At 37.7% G+C, this 24212-nt stretch overlaps 1 protein-coding gene across 5 annotated transcripts in view; it reads left to right on the top strand.

Annotated features, from left to right (window-relative positions):
- Positions 1-24212, top strand: part of MAST4 (microtubule associated serine/threonine kinase family member 4) — a 207803-nt gene that overhangs the window by 59873 nt on the left and 123718 nt on the right. For 2 of the 5 annotated variants that reach the window (XM_039365211.1, XM_039365220.1), the window contains exon 4: positions 22583-22657. The exons of the other annotated variants lie outside the window; for them this stretch is intronic. In XM_039365211.1, the coding sequence (XP_039221145.1) occupies positions 22583-22657 (75 nt within the window). The remainder of the gene's footprint in view (positions 1-22582; positions 22658-24212) is intronic. 5 annotated transcript variants of the gene reach the window in all.

The raw sequence follows: 24212 nt of genomic DNA on the forward strand, positions 1-24212 counted from the left end.
AGAACGCCAGAAACAAACCCCTCCTCCCTCACAGCCACACATGAAACAAACAGTGCATAACATCTCAGATAGGATCCTCACCAAAGCCGAAACCAATGTCCTTTCCAAAGGATTCAACTTTGCAGTCACTCCCAAACACATCCCCACTGAAACCATTATATGTGGAGTTGAAACCAGCCTGACCAAAATCAACCCCGACGATGCTAACAGAATCAGACTCAAAATCACCAACATCCTCTGTACCAGCAAGCCACCCAAAAGCAACTTACCCAAAGAGGAACAGACAGCACTACGTAACCTGAAAGAAGACACCAGCATAATAATCCTACCAGCAGACAAGGGCAACGCCACGGTGGTTATGAACACATCTGACTACCAAACCAAATTAACCAACCTACTCCAAGACTCCACATACAAACCCCTAAATACAGATCCCACCACCTACCTGGAAAAAACCACCAGATCCAAAATAAAAGCCTCCCCCATTAGCGAAGAGATCCAGCAAAGAATCATTCCCAGAGAGAAATCATCCAGATGCCCCAAACTCTATGGTCTCCCCAAGATACACAAGGAAGGAACCCCACTCAGACCTATAGTCAGCTCCATAGGCTCACCTCTACAAAACCTAGCCAAATTTCTCGCCAAACAACTACAGCCCTATGCAGAATCCATCACCTCACACGTAAAAAACTCATTCCAGTTTATAGAGATCATAAAGAAACAAAACTTACAGCCCAGTGACCTACTCGTGAGCTTCGATGTCATATCCCTCTTCACCCAAGTGCCTATCAAAGAAGCCTTGACAGCTATCCAAAACAAATATAACCCCCCCAACACATCTTAGATCTGACCAACCACTGCCTATCCAACACATACTTCATCTATAATGGACAAAAATACAAACAAACAGAAGGAGCACCCATGGGATCACCCCTCTCACCTGTCATTGCCAACCTCTACATGGAACACTTTGAAACCCAAGCTCTAGAAAAATCGGATCACAAACCCAAACTCTGGCTCAGATACGTAGACGACACCTTCATAATCTGGCCACATGGGAAAGAAAAACTGGACAACTTCCTCACACACCTCAACAGCCTACACCCCAAAATACAGTTCACCATGGAAACAGAAGCTAACAACCAACTTCCCTTCCTGGATGTCTTAGTCTACAAGAAATCCAATGGCTCCCTAGGACACACCATCTACCAGAAGAAAACACACACAAACCGCTATCTGCACGCTCTCTCACACCACCACCCAGCACAGATCAACTCTGTAGCCAAGACACTCATCTCCAGAACAAAACGCTTAGCTGACGAACAACACCTAAAAACCGAACTACACACTCTCACCAATGTACTAACATCCAATGGATTCCAAGAAATAAGATTACAAACCTAATCCAAAAAGAAACCCCCACTAAAATCCAAGACAAAGAACAAGAAAACGGCAAAGCCCTCCTCCCATACATAAAAGGCACCACAGACAGAATCAGTAAGATCCTCCATAAACACAACATCAAAACAGCATTCTGCACAAACAGAAAAATATCCACCATCCTTAGAAACCCCAAAGATAAAATTGAATTAGAAAATCAAGGAGTATACGAAATCCCATGCACCACTTGTCCCACCACATACATCGGACAAACCAACAGAAGAATAAGTGCACGCATTGAAGAACATAAGAACTCAGTCAAAAAAGAGGAACCAACATCTTCCCTGGTCCAACACCTTAAAGCCACAGGACATGAAATTGACTTTAAAAATACCAGAACCATTGCCAAAAGTGAACATTTTAATAACAGAATAATCAGAGAAGCCATCGAGATAGAAAAACGCCCACACAGCATGAACAAGCGAGATGATACCTCCCGCCTACCAGCCATTTGGAAACCCGCCCTTATTGACAAACGACTCCCTAATACAAAAAATGATACCAGACCCACACTCACAAAAACCACACAGGATGTCACCACCACACATCCACGCAAAAAGCAAACCCAAAGCCACACCGATGATGAGGCACGACCACAAACCAGAAGCCAGACCAGAGCTGCATCATTAGCCACTTTAAAGCCCTCCAATCCATACATGAAGCAAACTGACACCCTCCATGAAAATGAGGCACGACCACAAACGCGAAGCCAAAAAATAGCAAGGCAGCCCAAAATCTTAAACCCCTCTGCAACTCAGACTAACCTGAGCACAACCAAACAGAACACTCCCCCAGCCAATCAGAGCACAGCCAACCCCCCAGCCAATCAGAGCACAGCCAACCCCCCAGCCAATCAGAGCACAGCCACGCCCCTAACCAATCAGAACACACCTCCACCCAATCAGAACACAGCCAAGCTCCCACCCAATCAGTTCATACCCCCACTGGCAGTTAAAAGGAAGAAACAGCTAAGACCACACATTGCTGCTCGAAGCACGAAGCTGAAAACACCAGCCTGAAGATGACGAATGGGACTTCGTCGAAACGTCGCCAAGACACTTCCAATTTTACGCGGGAGAAAACCCGAACAACCAAAGACCTACACACACACATATATATATATATATATATATATATATATATATATATATATACATACATACATATATACATACATACATACATACATACATACATACATACATACATACACACACACACTATTTTAAAGGATTTTATTTTAAAAGCAAAAAGCTTAAGAAGATTGTGATCTAAGAAAGTTTTAAATATACAAAAGGAACATTTAAAAAAGAAGAAATTTTTTCTTATGAAAGTGCCTTTGAAAATAGTAAAAATAATTAGACTGACTGAAAATGTTGATTGTTTACTTTTAAAGACAGAAATAATTGGTGGATATTATGAAACAAAAATATGAGAATATGAACTAAGTTACACTGAGACTGTAACTATGGAGATTGGGACTAAAGTATTAAAGATAGTGAAAAGCAAAGCAAAACAAAAAACCTGCCTTTACTTTCATTGAAGTAATTGACACTCCTTCACTTTTTCACCATGGCAACCATAAGAAAAACTGCTAAATTGGGAGAGGGACACAGGTTCACTAGAACAAATTACAAGTAAAAGTACTTTACTAGAATGCAGAAAATGTTTGAAGAATTTTGCAATAGTTTACTGCAACAGTTGCAGGGTTTAAAGAAAATCTGAAAGAAGTTAAGAAAATTGAAGAATCTTCTAGGGCAAAAGCTGTAGATTTAAAACAAATCACCTGACAAAATTTTGGAAAGTAAGAAAAATTGTAACTAGAACCAAGGAGAAGGCATTCAATATAATATGGTGTTATTGTAACCCTAGGATTCCAGCGAGGCCTAAAAAACATGGCTGTTTTTGTAACTGTGGCATACAACAAAATTTGGAAGGGTGGGTTGTTATACAAACTGGGCCATATTATTTCCTGTAAAAATCTCTGTAGACTAATTAATAAAATACTAAGTGATAATAACGGGGGACAACCTAAGTAAAATAAGAAAGTTAAACAACAGCCTCCCACAAAATTCTGTAATGGCACCTACATTATTCAACTTATACATATCAAATATTCCATGACAAGAGGACTCAAATTTGGATATGCTGATGATTTGGCGATAGCAGTACAAGAAAAATACATGGACCTGGCAGACAGCTTCCTGTTCAAAGATCTTAGGATCTTGGGAAAATTCTCCACTGACTAGAGGCTTGTTCCTAGCACCAGCAAAACAGTGTAACAAGCTAGCATATGAAGCCCTGAAGATCTATTTAAAGAACAACTTACTCCCCTATAACTCTCATCCAAAGTACCTTGGAGTAACATTGGACTAGGCTATCTCATCTAGAGAATATGGCAGCAAAAATCAATACTAGGAACAATATACATCAGAAATTATGCGGAACTTAGTGAGAAGCTTTAGCTGTCACCCTCAGGTCATCAGCACTAGGGCTGGACTACTTGGCAGCACTCTGCCCCTGTATGGCTTAACAACTGTCTTATTAATAAGCAATATGCCGGACTCAACAACACCATGAGGATTATAGGCAGATGTATTAAAACCACTCTGACTTTCTGGTCTCCCATTTTAAGCCATACAGCACCTCCAGCTTTACGAAGGCAAGAGCACTAGTAAGAGAATAAGAAAAATTATGAACAACTTTCTTTTACTGGTGCATGCCAACCTTCCTAATTTATCATCCAGAAGACTCAAATCCAGGAAATCCCCACTGGCACTTGCACAACATCTGCCAAACAATGTTAACTATGATTCCCAATGGAAATCCAAATGGCCCACTGAACACCCAGACATAAATGATGCCACAAAAAAAGGTGCCAGGCTTTGAAATACCAGGCTAGCAATGGACAATCCTGAATAGGATTTGCAGTTCACACAGCATCTGCTGGGACTCACTGTATAAAAGGGGTGTGGTATCTTCACCTCAGTGTGATTGTGGGGTCCCATGTCAAACTGTAGATCACATTGTGACCACTGTAAGATGAGGGCATACACCACTCCAGGATTTGATTTTTTTCCATATAAACAATGCTGTGCTTCAGTGGCTAGATTGCCCAAACATTGGTATTCGAACATAGATCTTATTAACATTTATATTTTATTGTGCTTTATTAATCTAGGAGAAATGTCAATATATATTGCTAGTCTATGTATGATATGCCACATACTAAATAAATAAATAATTTGTAACCTCTAGGATGTCTGTGTTACTCTGCTGTTCCACGAGCTGCACTGGCTGCCAGTTTTGGTTCCACATCCAATTCAAGCTGTTGGTTATCACCTTTCTTCATGGCGTGGGTCTAGGATGTCTTAGAAACTGGCTCACCCCAATGTGATTAGCCCGCCACACCCAGGCTGGCAGAAGAGGCATGCTGTGGACCCTGTCAGCCAAGGAATTTTGGCTCGTAGGGTCCAGAAGAAGAGCCTTTTCTTCTGTGATTCCTGCCCTTTGGAACATCTTGGCCCCTGATGTCAGATTCATTCCCAACCTTTTGGCTTTCCGAAAAGCCTTGAAGAGATGGCTACACCAAGTAACCTGGGGGCCCAATGTGCACTTTGCTCCCTCCCTCTGCAACCTATTTAGTTTTATTTTAATTGAATTTCAAATTTATGATCTTTATATATTGTCTTAATGTTTTATACTATATTTTATTTAATGTCTGTAAGCCACCTAGAGCTACCTTTGGCAAGATAGGTTGCATACAAGTTTGATAAATAAGTTAAAAAGTAAAAATAAGTCTCAGATTGATGAGGTCTGTAGGATCAATACATATTTGCAAAATTAAGAAGTATTCCAAGAAGATACCTTTGTGCATTTTCTCAGGAAGAAGACAAGAGACCAAGTTCTGCTGAATATTACTCAAGAAAAAAGAACACTTTTTTTCTGATTCCATATTGGGCAATATAGGTACTGACTTTTCCAATATCATGGCCTAATTATGGATGTTAAGTGCTTAATATGCAATATAAATGGGGAAAATGCCCTTCAACAGAAAAAAAATCATTTGAAAAGTAAAAACAATGTGATTTGCCTACAAGAAACAGACATTAGGAGAAAAAAAAAAAAGTAAAATAGCTAAGTCACAAGAATTTTGGTGAGCAATTTATTTAAAAAGAATTGTTTTGTGTATAAATCCCCAACTTTATCCAAAATTTATATTGACTGATAATTATAGTAGCCAGTTTGGATAGAAATTAAGGGAGATAAAGCCTTGATATTGTGAATTTATGCCCAAAATGAAAATAAAAGCATTTTACAAAAAAGATTGTGGATGAACTATTGAATACATTTTGTTATGATCTTATAATGTATCATTGATACATGACACCAGAGAAATTATCCAGAATATATAAAAGTGCTTCAAATATATTTTGGAAATTTGAACAACATGAAGCAGCATTTATTGTATATAAATTTATGGAGGTGGATATGCATTTATTGAAGAAAATGATCCACGGCTATATATTTGTGGGTGGCAAAAGTATGTGAATCTCTAAGATTCACTTGAAGAGTCAGGTGTTTCAATCAGGGTGTGAGTGTGGGAGGTTCTGCCCTAGTTAAAGAACAAAATCCTTAATTTTCACTATCAAAGTCTGTTCTTCACAACATAGGTAGATGCAAATGTCTCATGGCTTGAACAAAGGAGATTTCTGAGGATCTCTGATAGACCACTGTTGATGCTTCCCAAGATAGAAAAGGTTACAAAACTATTTCCAAAGGGTTTGTACTCCAGCAGTCCACTGTCAGGGATATTTCCAAAAGGGTTGACAAATTTCGAAGGACCGTTCTAGAAAACTGCCTGATGGGAAAGCTGAATCTTTAGATCAGATTTCGCTGTTGGTACAAATTAGGAACTGTCCTAAATGTTTTAAATGTAATATCCAGTCATCTTACCAGGAGCAGATGTTGGTGAACTAGTCACTTCCTATAGAATCCTGAAAACAATACATCTTCTTGATTTAATGCAGGCTGGCCCCTCTGGGAGTTCGGTGTGCTATTCATTAAGTACAAATAAATCCCTACATGATTTGAGAGAAGAATATCTACATGCTAATTGCATAGTCATATAATATGTACATATATATCCTACCTTTATTAATCAATAGAATTATATAATTATGACAGAAACATAAATTATATTTATAAATATACATTATAATAGTGAAGTGATGCAAAAAAAATCAAGCAATACTCATTAGAAAGTTTGCAACAACACTTTGCTATAGTCTTTTAATTATCCTACTTCATTGCTTGCTTTGAACTTGCTTAGGAAGCATGACTATAGTTTATTATTTTTACAGTTGTGAGTCTCCTCAAAAGTCACCCAAGGCATTCTGAAACATTATGTGACCTTAAAGTTCATCTGGCATACAAGGTTTTCAGTGAGTTAATCTGACTCAGAAGATTTTTTTTAACCTTTTTTAAAAGATAGGATTCGTTTTGAAAAAAAATGAAATGAAAATTTGGGAGATTATTTTAGATATGGCTTTACCTGGCAGTAGAGCACAGAATTAAGGATATGCTCATAGTGTGAGAACCTTCAGTTTAGAGCAGTGGTTCTCAACCTTTGGGTCGTGACTCCTTTGGGGGTCAAACAACCCTTTCACAGGGGTCACCTACAATCATCGGGAAACACATATTTACGATGGTCTTAGGAACCAAGACACCACTCCTCTATCCGTCTCTACACGGCTTCGAGCTGGGGGCCATTGTAGTGCCGGATTCGTTTCTGTTGAGCATCTCCTAAGGGAGGCTGCGCTGCTTTGCAGTCCTTTCCGCGGAGGAGGCTGAACTAAGCTCTGCCGGTGTTGTCGCCCTTTTGGCTCTCTCTCTCTCTCGCTCTTTCTCTCTCTCCCTCTCCCCACCTGGGCGCTTCTCCAACCAGGCTGTGTGGAGCAGCATTCCTGCCCCCCCTGTCTGGCCAGCTGGAGCTGGGCAGGCCGGCGACCTTCGGAAGTGAGGTGAGGACAGGCAATGCGCACTGAGCTCTGGGAGCGGCAGGTGAGTGGGCGGCGTCGGTGCATGCTTGGAGAGCCCTTAGGGTTGGGGGTCACCACAACATGAGGAACTGTATTAAAGGGTCACGGCATTAAGAAGGTTGAGAACCACTGGTTTAGAGCATGGATATACCAACATTTTGGCTTGCCTGGGCCTCACTGAGTGAACAGGAATTGTCTTGGATCACATATAAAATATATAATATAGTTAATATATATAAATCATATAATGATGTTAAAAGTTTATGATCTTGAGAGACGGCATTACTAGTTGTCCAGGCTACATGTGGCTGACAAGCTAAAGATTAGACATACCTGGTTTAGACACTGAGCATGGGTCTTCATTAAAAGATTATTTAGAAACTTCATTCATTGTAAAATTTATGTTCAAAGTGTTTGAGATGTGACTGCCTTAAATGACTGCTACTTCTACATTAAGCTGATCAGATATTAAGATATTACTTATTTTTGAAAACCAAGCCAACAATGATATTAAACTTCTAAAATATCTCATATGGTAAAGGGTTTTCCTGACAGAGTCAGATATTTTTTTTAGTGCCAGATGAAGACTTTATTTTCCAAGACCAGTATTTTTTCAGACTTGACAACTTTAACATTTGGCCCCCTTTTCCTGGGCTGGGCTGCCAGGCTATAAAAGTTGGGTACCATTGTTTTTAAACTAAGATAATCATGCCTAAACATATAGATATTGATAGCCTGAAGTTGCAGGAAAGGCTAAACTAATATTTGATTTTTGAATGATGTCTGCTTTCAAATCAGAAAGGAGGTGGCAGACTCTCATTATCAAAGGGGGGCTTTCAGGAACAAAGATGACCAGCCCCTGGCCCTGATAGTCAATGTGTGACGGTGTTTAACAGCCCCAGGATGAGGGGGGACATGATAGAAGTATTCCAATATCTCAGGGGCTGCCACAAAGAAGAGGGAGTCAAGCTATTTTCCAAGGTGCCTGAAGGCAGGACAAGAAGCAACGGATGGAAACTAATCAAGGAGAGAAACAACCTAGAACTAAGGAGAAACTTCCTGACAGTTAGAACAATTAACCAGTGAAACAACCTGCCTCCAGAAGTGGTGAATGCTCCAACATTGGAAGTTTTTAAGAAGAGACTGGACAGGCATTTGTCTGAAATGGTATAGGGTTTCCTGCCTGAGCAGGGGGTTAGACTAGATGACCTCCAAGATCCCTTCCAACTTTATTATTATTATTATTATTATTATTATTATTATTATTATTATTACTACTACTACTACTACTACTACTACTATTATAGCAGCAATAGTTAATGATTTCACAGCAACCATTTGGAAACAAGTGGGGTGGGAAAAATCCCAGCTTCAGGCAGCGATAGGAACATGAATGAAGGTAGTCAGCGTTCTGCAGTAATAGCTCATCCCACAAGGGCAACTCCCCACAATGTCTATAACTTGCACAAGTAACAATGATCAAAGTTCGGATGGTCGCTAATCTCCAAAGCAGTAACGACCAGCCTTTCCTTCTCTTCTGTCGTCACTCGCAATCTCAGGTCTCGTTGATGTCAAAACCCCTCCCCCTCTTTCTTTTATTGTTAAAATCTAAATTTAGCAACCCCAGCAACTTTCTCTTTCTTCATTCTCTCTCTTGCCTCTGCACGGGATATACCCCCTGCGAAAGAAAGCAGTAAAATTCCACCTTCTCACTCTCTCTCGCTCTCTCCTTGCCTCTCCTTCACAGAAAGAGATCAGCTAAAACCTCAACTCTCTCTTTGACTTCACCTAGTCTCTCTCCGACAACAGCAACAGCAACCACCCCACCCCTTTCTTTCCTCTTTTTTATTTCCTTCCGCCTGATCCACGCCTGCCATGCCCAAAACCGGCAGCACCTGTCCGAGCTTCCCTCTCCCCGGGCAGGCTCTTGCAAAGCCTTTCAGCCAGCCCCGCTACACTAGTATAAAAGTCCTAAGTAACTTAGGAGAGAAGTGCATATATCAGTTGGTCTCTGCGTTGAGATTGGTCAGAGGCTCTGCATATATTCTCAGCACAATTGCTTATTGTGTCATCACTTGACATACGCCCCTCTCAAAGGTGGTGGCCTGATTATAGAATTCCCTTCTGAGAAGTATGAATAGTTTTTAAATAACATTAAATAGAAGTTTATTTCATATTCTTGGAAATAATATTTCCCTTGAAGCAAATTGCTGGAACCTACAATATTAAGATTGTGATTTGACACATGCTTTTCTTTAAGTTTGTATAATACATTTAAAATTTTGTGCTACATTTCATATTTGAAGGCAAGAAGCAGCTTATCCAGTGTGTCTTTTCCTAGCATTGTCCATCTGCTTTAAAAAGTAATAGAGTAATAATATTAATATTTTCAACAAAATATGAGGAACAGTGAGGAAATTCTATTTTTCAACTGTTATCTACTTTAGTTTACATGGCCAAATAAATGATACAGAATTCTTAGAAAGAACTATGTAGTTTCTGTAAAGGCCTTGAATCTGATTCTATACTCGTACATTTCTTTTATTGTTATTGCAATATTGCTAAATCAGAGTAAAGCTTTCCAAATATTTATAATTCTTAAAAGAGTACGTGAAACATTCTCACTGGACAGATCATCATAAAAGGAGCTAAGTTGCACAATACATGCAGCAATAGTATCTGAGAGTATTCTTATAAGTAATTTGTCAGTTTACTTCATATGGTTTGCTAAAGATTTTTTACATGGACCTTTAAAATCTACACGAGAAAGTGAAATTTGTAATTTCTGAAAATAACTATTAATATATCCAATACAATAAAAATTAACAGAAATTCTTATACTCCTTTTTGTCACTTTAGTTTTTGATTTTTTTTTCAGCTGTCACTTTGAAATAGGAAATGTAACAGATAATCAAGTTGCTGCGATTTCAAGCTAAGGTTGGAAAACTAACAACATAATTTTACTCTTCTGAGAGCCCACTGATAATGTAATAAATAACCTTTAAAAATGGCAGATGGTAGATTCATATTTACTTTGAGTAGCATCATAGGTCTTGGGATCCTTGCTTTGTTGAGTTTTGAAATTTGTCAAATTAGACTATTTTTAAAAAATATAAATATTTTACCTAAATTATTTCAATTCCAAAGCTACCTGACTCCATAGGGATTCTAGGTCACTAGAATTAAAAAGTTAAAATTAAAAAGTTAAAAAGGAAACAATTTATGTCAAAGAAGAAGAGTACAGCTGAAAAGAAGATAGAACCAAAAACCAATCAGCCAATCACTGCCATCCTAGCCCAAAGTTTAGGGAAACAACCAGGTATTTAATACCTTGTGGAAAATGAAAAGGGTGGGAGCAGTACAGATCCCTGATGATGACGATGAGGATATATCATCAAGTCTTTCTTAGTACTTAGCAACCACATAGCTAGATTTTCTACATGATGATCTGTCTCTTAATTTGATTCTTCAGCACTACCAATGATGCACTTGTCATTACTGTGGCTGACTCATTCATTTTTCTACTGATGAATGTCTTCTTTTTCTGTCTTTCCCATCATTAGAGTCTTTCCAGAGAGATAGCTGCATCCAAAGTAGGATAGTTTGAGCCTGGTCATTTATGTCTTGAGTGCAAACTCTGGGTTGATTTGTATCATGATCCATTTGTTTGTTTTGTGTCCTGTCCATAATATTCTCGGGCATATTCTCAAACACCAACATTGAGAAGCATTAATGCTCTCCCATTTCCTCAAAGTTCAATATGGATTTCTGGATGGATATAATTCCACAAGGCAGGAGCCATTAGAAAGAAGGCATAGTTCCTGAGTCTTGCTGAATCTGTGGGAGATGGAAAATGTCCATTTAGGTGACCTTATTGGATGGGCAGAAACATATGGAGATAGGATGTTCTGCAAATAACCAGGCTCTAAGCTATGAAAGATTTTATAGTGGATAGCTTACACCTCAGATTCTACCTGGAAACCAACTGCACTGCAGCAAGCAAAGTAGCAGGAACATGTGGATGTATTGCAATGCACCCATCACTGCCCATGCCACTGCATTCTACCGCAGTACTGTAGTTCAATTGAGAGGATAGCATGAATGAGTGCCTGATGAAGGGTGTCCTGATTAAAGAAGAGTCCAGCTAGTGTACCAGATGAACCTGTGCAAAGACCCTTTTGGCCAAAGTTGTCCTCTATTCTTTAAGCCTAGGGGACTCCCAGATTGAGCGCTAGTCTTGCTTGGAGAAGTGCAATCCCATTAAAGACTAAAGATGTAATGTCCCCACAATAAAGAGGCTAAAACAAACCAAGCTACTCAGTCAGGTCAAGTTATTGAGTCTGTTTTTCCTCATCCAGGCCACATAGTCCCCAGGCACTGGATGATGACTTTAAGGAGAAAGCTGAAATGTTTATTAATGTCTTAGCATCACTTGATCTTAAGTAATCTTTCATTATGCAGTTGAATTGAAGCCAATTGCAGAATTTAATACTTATAATTCAGAGGAGTCAAAGACTTTTAAAAATTCATGTACATTTGTGTTGCTTTTGGTGCAGTCCACAAGAGTAACTAACTACCTGTTGTGCAGTGAGCAGATTTACTTGACAGATTTTTGTGAATACTTAAATTGTTGCCTTCATTATAGTTTAACAGTTGAAATTAAGTGTTTTAACAGCTTGAAACAAAAATTGATAAGAATTTTGATCATAGATCCTGGATAGAAGCATAGGGAGAAATATAAAGGCCAGATATAAAATAGGATTATAGTACGTTTTCAAATTTCTGTATAAATAAAAGGAAGGATTTTTTTTAAAAAAAAAAAAAGTTTCTGCTTCTCATTGCAAAGATGAAGAAGTGATATACATATAATGCAATGCATAAATAAATGACAGTGATATTCTTTTTCATAGGTGCACAAAGTCTCTGCTGTTTCATAACTCTGTAGCTATTAATAAAACTGCTTTTGTGTGTGGGAGCATTTTAATTGACATTCCATTGTCCAATAGCATTTTATTATTGGAAGGCAAACTGAATATGTTTGCAAATACGTTTGTATGATTTTTCAAATATGGAGAATATGAATAATGGTGTTTTTGTAAGGCAGATAGATAAATAGATAAAAAAGTGGCGTTGAAGACTGATGGTTTTGTTACTGGATTACAGCGATGTGATTTGAGTGCATGGATTTCATATGCAACTGATGGGTTGCAAATTGCTTACCTTTATATTAGTAGATGTTTTACAAACTATGTAAGATGCACCAGGAAAGACAGCAATGAAAGATGCAAGCCTTTGTGCCACTCCTGTACAACTACTCCTTGACTTACAACCATTCATTTAGTGACTGAAGTTTTATTTATTTATTTATTTATTTATTTATTTATTTATATAAACAAGCCTTTCAGAAAGTAGATGCTTGGGGTTCACAGAGAAACACACAGCTCTGGGGCTGGTTAGTACCTTGAAAGCCCTCCCACCGCCTTTTAATTAACTTTTGACATTGAATTTTAATCTTTCTTGCCTCTTTTAAACTTTTATATACAGTTTTTTTTATGTTTTAATATTTGTACACCACTCACAGTGTGGGAAAAGAACAATTTCAAAATTTGATAAGTAAAATAAATTTGTAACCTTCCCAAAATCAGGTGTGCCTCACTTAAGAACCTCCTTGTTTAACTAAGGAAAATCTGGTCCCAATTGTAGTTGTAAATCAAGGATTACTTATAGGTGTATGCATCAAAGGCTGTGGACTGTAGCGATCTATATAGTCAACAACGTTTGTCTAAAGACATATTTAAAAGTAAAAATATTCTAGACTATTTTTATTACATAGTTTTTACATGCCTGTTTCTTGGGCTTCATGGCAATTTCATACTTCAGTGAGAAACAAAGTTCTGCCTCCTAAAACTAACAAAACAATTGTGGGATTGTCTTTTTGTCAAGAGGATTAGTACTGACAAGCTATAAATATCTCTGTCTATTACTATATGTATCAATACATTTTTATATTTGACAAAGTGAGATTATAAAAAATATATGCTATGTGTGCTATTGATTGTTGTCACCAGCAGGTGGGGGGTTACAGTATTGCTTTTTATTGTTGCTTTTACCAGAGTTCGACAGTTGAAATTAAGTATTTTAACAATTTGAATGAAAAATAGATAAGAATATTGACATATTCCATGGATACAAGCATTATTTTGGGTTTTTATTTGTGTAACCTGCCCAGAGACACTGAGTTAGATGGCTATATAAATTTTCTTAAATAAATAAATAAAATTGTTCTTAAATAAAACTCTGGGTAGAGCTTTAGTAAAACTGGATTTCTGTGATGTATTCTGATAGCGTTCTCCTAAGTGTATTTGAAAATCTCAATTGGTCCAGAATGCTGCAATCTATTTGCAAATAGAAACTGCATATAGAAAGCCTGTGACTCCTACTAAAGAATTGTTCTGGAGTGTATAAGTTAAATACAAATAATTCAAATCCTGAATGCTTTAGAGCAGGGGTGTCAAACTCGCAACATCACATGATGTATTGTGACGCATCGTGATTTCTTCCCCCCCATTGCCAGCAATGGGGTGGGTGCGGTTTTGGCATGACACATCCATAAGATGACCAACTTTTTTACAATGAGAAGGAGGACACAAATAAATTGAAGAAAAAAAGTGAGTGTAATGCATGCGTGTGTGCCATGTCCTGTTTCGGTAAGAAGTAAACAAAGCCACTTCTGTGTGGCGCACTTTTGCGCACGGCGCACTCTCTCAAAACAATTCTGTGCGGAGCGCATGCGTCTCATAATTGCGTCTCGCCGCGCTGTACCGAGCCTTGATGAATCGTCATGTCAAATACAAATATGTCACATCACACGCAACGGCTTGGCATTGATCGAATACGGAGATTTACAGATTAGTCTTCAAATATCAAAAAGGAAGACATGTAGGAGGACACTTTTCGAGAGAGGACAGAACTTACAAAAGAAGGACTGTCCTCCCTAAAGGAGGACGATTGGTTACCTTAGCATCCGGCCCATGGGCTGGCAGTTTGACACCCCTGCTTTAGAGACAGATTATTTGAAAGACTACCTCTGATAAAATGAATTTGTCTCTTGAGTTATCTTCAGAAACGTCCTTCTGAGGATCAGTAATTCCTGAGACCCCTGAAAACTGTTGATTGGGATTAAAGAAAGGTTCTGGACCAAAGTAACAGGGGGTTAGAGTTATTTCAGGCCTCAGACACACATTTTTTTAAAAACCACTGAAACCCTGTTATAGAGTTGCCAAATCAATGGCACAGTGTCATGCCATTGTAAAATGTGGAATGCATGAAAATTGTACTATAATTTTTCAACACTGTTGAAAAAGCAGAACTTTGCCAACCATGCTCTGACAAAAAAGAAAGATCCTAGTCCTACCCACAATCATTGCATTACCTTTTGTACCCTTGTTTCTTCTATATACCAACCCTTATTTTCTGTCCTTCCTTTTTATGTCTGACCTCTGGCCAGTAAAAAAACAACAACATTCCTTGCTTATCCTGAACAAAACTTACATTCTAATTAGGAGCATTTCAGAAGTTGGTAAAGACCTCCTTTATTTTTATTTTTTTTTAAAAAAAAATCAATTTATTTCAATTTGTCTTCTTGTTGCTGTTTTCTCTTTCATTTGTTAGAGATTGTACTGTTTGCAATTTATTTATGTACTTAAAGGAAAGCCCAATAGGAATAGAGCTAAAGTAAGTGGGGATAGTTAAAATCACTTATTCTCCACCGAGCTCTAGAAGCTCATAACAATGTGCTTGTTAATTGGCCTTCATTGAAAAATGCTTTGGAAGTACTGGAACAGTGTACTGCTGAATTTAGGTATCTTTCTTATTTCTTCTGAGTTAAATTGCTTATTAGAAGCTTGTACATCTGAAAAAAAAATGTGGTTTTACTTCTCAAATTAGTTGTATCTGGATGCACCTTTAATTTCCACTGAGTTCTCATTTTTGTTGGCGTACCAGGTAACAGGATACTTGCTTGCTTTGTCTTATATTTTTGAAACATTTAGCACATTAGCCAAGTTTTCTCCAGGCTCTTCATTTTTTAATTGTCCATCCTGCTATTATTAAAGCTATTAAGCTTCACAAAAGGGTTAACACAATCCCCATTGGCTTCACTATTTCTGTATTCTAGTAGCCTCATGTAACAGCAAAACCTGTTAAGTTAATAGCTAGAGTATTTGGCACTTGGCCAAACTAAATGTCTGTAGCCTGTATCGTACTTCTCATTAATGACTTTTTGTAATTGCCAACATTTCTTGATGATGTGTACAATATGTTACCAAACTGACTATTTAGTGTTCTGTTTGAAAGGAAAGCATAAACTTAATGTTCCTTCATGTCAAATCTATTATCAAGCAATATGTCTTTATAAAAGAATCTGAGGATATTTTGAATGGCATTACATTGCATTTTTAATTCGTCATTGTGGTCTCTATGATCAACACAGAGGAGTTTATTATTTCACAGAGCCCTGTATGGAGCCTTCAAACATCCCATGTTCAGCATGTTTATCTTAAATTGATCATTACTTTTTAAATCAAATCTTTGGGTTTTTTTTTTTTAAATTCAGATGCTATTTAATCAAATTTTGGAGTTATGGGGAGTGGGTTATTCAGAGAGATCTTTATGTTGTCATGAAGCTTTGTTGTATGGTACAACTGAGCTTGGATGAATGCTTGGAATGAGATGGTACCTGAGTCGCATTTCAGGCCCCCACACCTGAAATAGCATGGATTATGCTTGATTCTGTGTTGGTGCCTGAAGGCTATGAATGGGGAAATGCCTGCTAGGTTGAGGGTGAGTTATAACATTCCCTTTCTCTCCTCTGTTCCTATTGTTCCTTGCTCAAACTCCAATCCATACTTATACAACCTACAGCCTTCTCTAAGAGGTCTGCTAATCCCTCTTCCTGTATCCTAATCAGTCCTCGGTCACTGGATTGGCAGGGCACTCACTCATCTAGCACATATTACTCTAATTTAAAGCACTGTTTTATTTTCATATTGTTACATATTTGATGGCTGTGCTCTTTGAGTTTTTCATTTCCTGCTACTTTTATCTGTCAACTTTTCCTATAGGCTCTATAGTTGTAGTCATCTCAGGTACTGAGGTTTGATCCTTCATACAGTACCTGGTCCTGCATGCAGATGAAAGACCTCATATTGCTTAAAATGTTTTTTAGTTTTCTTCTTTAATCAAAACCTGAATCTCCTTGCATGGAGATTGTACGGCAGCCATTTCTTTTGGAAAGTGTGTAATGAGTTACTGATTTATAAGCATCTGACCTTTCTCTAGTAAGAAAGGTTGGTCCAGCAGCAGGTAAATAGCTGAGGTATTTCTTGGGGGATTATATTTGTCAAGTCACACAGCTTATCTAGCTACCCTGATATATATGCTTAATTTCTGTTTCTTAATTTTTTTCGTATAAATGTTACTACTTGTATATTTATTAGGAACTGAGCAGAGAAGCATGCATACTCTTAAGAAAAGTGATAAAGCACACCAAAACTTTATTTATTGATTTATAAAATTCCCAGTGGTTTGTGGGAAGTGTGGAGCTGATTCATTTTGTACAAATAACTGGAATAACTACATTCAATCTGTAAAAGACTAATTTTGCTCAGACTAGGTCTTCTAGGCTGCATCTAAATAAAAACAATAATTATAAGAGAGTGATTCAGGATTTTATATTGGAATTCCTATACATTTGAATGCATTGTAAAAATGATAAAGAAATGTTGAATAAAACAACTTTAGAATATTGAGAACAAAACAGAATATTTGAATATTGGCTGCATAAAGAACTCTCTGATAAATTGAAAGACAAAAAGGAAAAGTATAAAAAGTGGAAAGAGGGGCACATAACTAAGGCAGAATATCAGCAAGTAGCCTGAGCCTGCAAAGATGAAATGAGGAAAGCTAAGCTCCAAATGAATTAACGCTTTTGACAAAAGTCAAAAATAACAAACGAAGAGTCTTTCAACATGTAAAAAATAAGAAAAAAGTTAAGGAAATGATTGGTCCATTAGTGGGAGAAAGTGACAAGAAGGTGACAAGCAACAGGGAGTAAACAGAACTACTTAAACATTTTTTGCATCTGTCTTTACACAAAGGAAAGAAGCAGTCCAACCTATCAAAAACAGTACTGTAAAAACAGATTAGAAACACGTTAAAGTAGGGAAGGAAATGGTAAGTGAGCACCTATCCACCCTAGAGGAGTTCAAATCACCAGGACCAGATGGAATACGCCCCAGGGTTCTGAAGGAGCTGGCAGATGTGATCTCAGAACCACTGAACTATATCTTTCAAAGATCCTGGAGCACTGGTGAATACCAGAGCTGATGTAGTTCCCATCTTCAAAAAAAGGGGAAAAAATGGATCCAGGAAACTACAGAGCTATCAGCCTGACCTCAATTCTTGGGAAGATTCTGGAAAAGATAATCAAGCAACGAATCAGTGAACACCTAGAAGCAAACAAAGTTATAACCAAAAGCCAACATGGGTTTGTCAGAAACAGATCATGCCAGACAAATCTTATTGCATTCTTGGACCAGGTATCAAAATTAGTGGACCAGAGGAATGTTGTGGATATAATTTACTTGGACATTTGTAAATTAAAGTACTGTACTGCCTAGTAAAGTAAGACATTTGATAAAATGTACTACAACCTACTACTTGATAAGATAGAAAAATGTGGGTTAGACAGCATCACCACCAGATGGATTCATAGCTGGCTGACTGGCTGTACTCAGCATGTGGTCCTCAATGGAATTGTATTTACATGGAGGGAAGTGTGCAGTGGGGTGCCCCAGGGCTCTGTTTTGGGTCCAGTGCTCTTCAGCATCTTCATCAATGATTTGGATGAGGGGATAGATGGGGAGCTCATCAGATTTGCAGATGACATCAAGCTGGCAGGAATAGCCCAAACTCCAGAAGATAGGGTTAAGATAAAGAAGAATCTTAACAGACTTGAATATCAGGTGAAGTGTTAATACCACTTTATAATTCCTTGGCAAGGCCACACTTGAAATACTGCATCCAGTTTTAGTCACCACGATGTAAAAAATGTTGAGACTCTAGGAAGTGTGCAGAGAAGAGCAACAAAGATGATTAGGGAACTGGAGGCTAAAACATATAAGGAACGGTTGCAGAAATTGGGTATGTCTAGTTTAATGAAGAGAAGGAGTAGGGGTGACATGATAGCAATGTTTCAATATCTCAGGGGTTGCCACAAAGAAGAGGGAATCAAGCTATTCTCCAAAGCACCTGAAAGCAGGACAAGAAGAAATGGATGGAAACTGATCAAGGAGACAAGCAATCTAGAACTAAGGAGAAATTTCCTGACAGTTAAAACAATCAGTGGAACAACCTGCCTCCAAAAGTTGTGAATGTTCCAACACTGGAAGTTTTTAAGAAGAGACTGGACAACCATTTGTCTGATATGGTATAGGGCTTCCTGCCTGAGTAGGAGGTTAGACTAGAACAGGGGTCCTCAACCTATGGCCCATGGCCCAGGATCGGGCCGTAGGCTCTTGGCCAGTGGGCTGTGGAAATGGCTGGCTGGTATGCACATGAGTGGATGTGCATTCCTCCCCACATGTGATAATGTCTGCGGCCCCATTTGTGTTCGTGTATGTGTGCACACCAATTTGGAAGCTGTTCTCCTTCCTTCCAGGCCGTGAGCCTGGAAAGGTTGGAGATCTCTGGACTAGAAGACCTCCCAGGTCCCTTCCAACTCTATTATTGTTATTGTTATTATTATATTTTAGGATACATTGGTGCCTATAATACTAAATCTAACTCTTAGAAAAGAGGTTAATGATTAGGGTAAACTAGACCGTGTGTATTTGTGGGAGCCCCTATGATACTAGAATAAAGTTTATTTTACAGAGAGACAGTAATGATGCTCTGAACCTGTAACACTTTATTCAAAGAACCACAGTTTTTGAAACCTCTAAAAAAATAATCTAAAAGTCATATTACAAATACTGCTTTTATTTTTGTCCACAAGAAATGTTAACAGGTAGATCTAGTGAATAGACTTATATTTTAAAGACTGAGTAGATTGTTTTGAATGTTTCTTTTTTTTAAGTTTTCCAAGGAATATAAAATTAAAACAGAAATAAATCTCTTAAATAAGAAACACTGCAAAATTGTTAAAATAATGTATAAGCATCAAATAAAAAATCAGAGACATACCATATGAACTTAGAAATATAGTAGATGACAGCATCAGAAAAAAATAATTAAAAGGACAGAACAAAAAGATATTTAGCAAGCACCAAAATAAATGGATAGTTGCCAGTTGAACTTCTAAATTGGTAATCACAAACTCTCAATTCATTTTTTCACTAAATGAGCCATTTGAAAAGATAAAAAGTTTCATTGTAAATATATCACTTTCAAAATATTTCTGGTTTAATACTTAAAATATTATAAATATAAATTAGTCAGCTTTTTTCAAAAGCTGTCCATCTTTCTTCATATAAGAGATCATAAACATTTTGCAGATTCTGATTTTTAAAATGAAAAATAGGAAGCACGTGATTATCCATTCCAACTATTCTCTCCAGATAGAAGAGCCATCCATTAACAAAACCTCCATTTTGCTAGCATGGGCTTTAATTTATTGGTTCCCATCCAGATCATTACCACAGGCAAGCAGTGTTGTGGAATACTCACTTTTAAATATCTCATTAGGTGTTGATAGACGAAGGGAAAAGAACTGCCTTGTATATTGTTGTACATTAAATATATTTCAGTAGATTTATTTCTATATTTAGCTTAATATAGTTGTTAAAATAGTATGGGAGTGAAAAGGAAATGAATACAACAGGATGAGAATGTTGTGGCGTCTGGAAGAACCAGATTGCTAGGTTCCCCTGTTTTTTTTTTTTTCTGGCAAAGATGATTCCTCAGAGTGATCAGGTCAGTTCCAATTAAGCCTTTGCAGTGTTTTGCATTAGATGATGAAAAATATATCTGCAATGTATGAGCGGGTTTGTGGTAGCATCTGTATGCAACTTCTTGTATCAGCTGCGTCTTACCCAGGATCATATGACTTCCCTGTGCAGCAGAATGACATTAAGAAATGTAGTATTAAAGAGTAAAGTAGCTTTTTTCCTTTTTATTGGAAAATTCATGGTAGCTTTATAAAAATGCCAAAGAAGTTGTCATGGTAATGCTTACTTCACAATAGTTATAACTTGGGAAAAGTTATAAAAAAGTTATAACTTGATTTTTATATTATATGTTTTTAGAATAGATAGATAATTAGAGGAATACATTATTTCTCTTGCACTTATGGAATTTTCTTTATATATAATTTATGTAGTAACTACAGATCATAACATCTAGTCCAGCAATTATTCACTTATTGTCCCATAAAGATAGCCATGCAGAATATAATGGTGAATATCCTTCATTTGATTTTGACCACGTGGAAATCAACAAAATAAAGATAATCATCCTGATTAAGTGTATTGGAGCAATGAACCTTTAAAAAGTAAAAATATCAGTATAAATAATGAATGATATTGGTTTAATTAGCACCCAAGAGAATATATAATCTATGTAAGTTATGAATACCATCATGTCATTGTTTACTCTTAACAATCACATAAATAGATTTTCTTCATGACAATCTGTCCTTAACCTGGTCATCCAACGGTGCACTTATCACCACTCTAACTTTGTCCATCCGTCTTGTATGCTGATTGTCCTCTTCTTTTTCCTTCCATTTTCCCAAGCATTAGAACCTTCTCTAGGGAGCTAGGTCTTCTCATAATGCGCTCTAAATAGGATAATTTGAGTCTGATTTTTTTGTGAGTTGAGTGAAAATTTTGGCTTGATTTGTGATCCATCTATTGATTTTTTTGGCTGTCCTCTGTACTTTCAGGAGTCTTCCCCATCACTAAAGTTCCAAAGCATCTATACTCTTCCTATCCTGCTTCTTCATGGCCCATCTTTCATTTCCATAGAGTACCACAGAGGAATACCATTGGTTGTACAATTCTGCTCTTTGTAGGTATTCGAAAAGTTTGTAAATCATGGCATTTGTATATCTTTTCCAAGCCTTCATGTCTGTTCTATCAAGTGCTACATTTCTTTGTTCAGTATGTGGCAGAACATTCCGTGCCAACATCGGTCTTATTAGCCACCTACGGACACATCGTTGATGTCCCATAACCCACAAGATGTCAAGGTCTTCATCGAAATCGATGGACGAACAACAAAACATGAACATCAAGTGCTAGTCTGTGGTGTATTTCTTTACTGCTTGTTCTTTACTATAGATGATTGATCTTAAAAGGCAGAAGCTATGCACCACTTTGATATTTTCATTGTCAATTGTAATGCCGGTGGTTGTTCTTGTCGTCATTAGTTTGGTTTTATTTATATTTAATTGTATCCCATTTTTTCATTATGCTCCGTGACATTTATTCTAGAGCTTGCAAATGTAACGTTGCCAGCATAGCACAGATTCTTGATGCTTTTTCCTCCAATTTTAAAATCATACTCATTTTCTTTTAATCTAGGTTCTCTTAATATATATTCAGCATATAGATTGAATAATTAGGGGAGAATACAGTTTTATCACAGTCCTTTGCCCACCTGGAGCCAGTCTGTTTCACCATGTTCTGCCATACTGTATATATAAGTTCACAGGAGGCCAGTGAGATGTTCTGGAATTTTTCAAAACTGCTAGATATAAATGATATAATCTGTCCTTAACTGACAAGTATGAAGATGCTTGACTGCAGAGGAAGAATGATTTAAATTAGAAAAGTAAGTCACATGATTTGGCTGAATTGTGCTCATATCAATTACAGTATTAATAGTACTTGATACCTAGATTTGTTCAGTATTAATATTGTTAGATTGTCTTATATTCTCCTTTATTGGTATTAAATTCTTAGAAACATAGTTAAATATATTTTAGTTAAATACTGTCCCTTTCCCTTTTCCAATCATTTCCCATTCCTTCCTTCCCATATTTCATCTTTCCCTGTCTTGTATTCCCACCCTCCACCCCAACGCATTCTGTTCACTGTCAGGAAGGGATACCCCCGAAGAGCCAATTCAGCTCAATCCGGCATCGCCAGCGGCTAGTGGAACCATCAGCTACAAAAGTGAGTGGGCTAAAGGGAAATTTAAATGTATCAAACAAGGGAAATACTTTGTGGCTTTCATAAATGTATGCTGGATATTTTGCATTAGCACTATTGTTAATCATAGGCTGCTGGTGTCCTTTGGGTACTGTTGGACTAGTGCAAGTTACTGTGAATACAGGAATCCTTTCAGAAGCATTTTGCTCCAAAATCACAGGTGTAGTTTTCGGATTACTATCAAAGTTATCCTCATACAAGAAATCCATGTTATGTATTTAGTCAAGAAATGACATTTTAATGGATTTCTTATTATTATTGCTTGCTTTTACTAAAATATTATTTTATCTTTATAATCACACCATATTAGGTTTGGAATGAAAGTTATTTCTGGTGAATTAATCTGGCAATAATTTAGGATGGCAAAAGATTTGTTTTTCTTAAGAAAATTCTGGTTCCTTTCTATTTCTGGTCAGTTTTGTCTGCTGACATAGAGAAGCATTATAAGGGTATAGAAAAGTGTTGTCTCTATGTCCTTCAAATCTAGTGACACTGAAAATGAACTAAACTATTGCACTATTTTTCATCAGTTTATAAATGCTTACTGATAATATGTCTGGTTTCTAATAATTTATTAAATAACCTTGTTCTATCTACTCACTGGTGGAGTGAGCGGATGAGATCTATTAAAATAGAACCAACGGTCATGAAGGCAGTTTCTGCAAGCGACGTGGTATGCTGAGAGCACGGCAAGAGACGAAAGATGCCCTGGTCAACCACTGCACCCAGCTCATCTTCAATTGTCTCGACTTTTGTCCTGCCATTGGAATAAGATGGAATCTGGAAAGAGAGAGTGAGGCTGACTATGCGCACCTCTCCCTCACTTAAATCCAATCCACACGCAAGTCTTGACATCTTGACTTTCCCTAACTCTGATAAATCTCAAAGTCCTGTGGCGATAGGCGAGCGAAGAAGCAGCAGGTGTGGAATCACTGGGAGCTGTGGACGCGGACCTGCACACAGGCGGCTCAGGTCTAATGGTTGCTTCTTGCTGATGAAGCAACAGCTGGATTCGGCGTCTACCTGAGCGACTTGAGCAGCCCTCTTTAGGATCACACTGCTCACCTCTGTAATATGAGGAAGGGGCTAGAAATGTGCCCTAAACGTTGTTGCTTCTTTCAAACCAAGTCCAGCCTACCATGGTTGGAGGGGATCCCATCTCATGCGGTCGAAATACAAAATTTAAGACGAAACACAAGGTGTTACCACTTATTATTGGTACATGGAAGGTACGTATGCTTCAAGACAATCCATTAGCAGATCGCCCAGAAAGAAGAACAGCTCTGGTAGCCAGAGAGCTTGCAAGATTTAACATTGACATTGCGGCCCTGTGTGAAACTCGTCTAGCCAATGAAGGTCAGCTCACAGAAACAGGAGGTGGCTACACATTCTTTTGGTGTGGACGTAGCAGTGACCAACGTCGTGAGTCTGGAGTTGGCTTAGCAGTTAAGAACCATCTTATTCGCCAACTTGCCAGTCTTCCTAAGGGTGTGAATGATTGACTCATAACACTGTATCT

Source organism: Crotalus tigris, unplaced genomic scaffold (assembly GCF_016545835.1).
Source record: "Crotalus tigris isolate CLP2741 ecotype Arizona unplaced genomic scaffold, ASM1654583v1 scf7180000017592.2434428, whole genome shotgun sequence".
NCBI classification, from domain to species: Eukaryota; Metazoa; Chordata; class Lepidosauria; order Squamata; family Viperidae; genus Crotalus; species Crotalus tigris.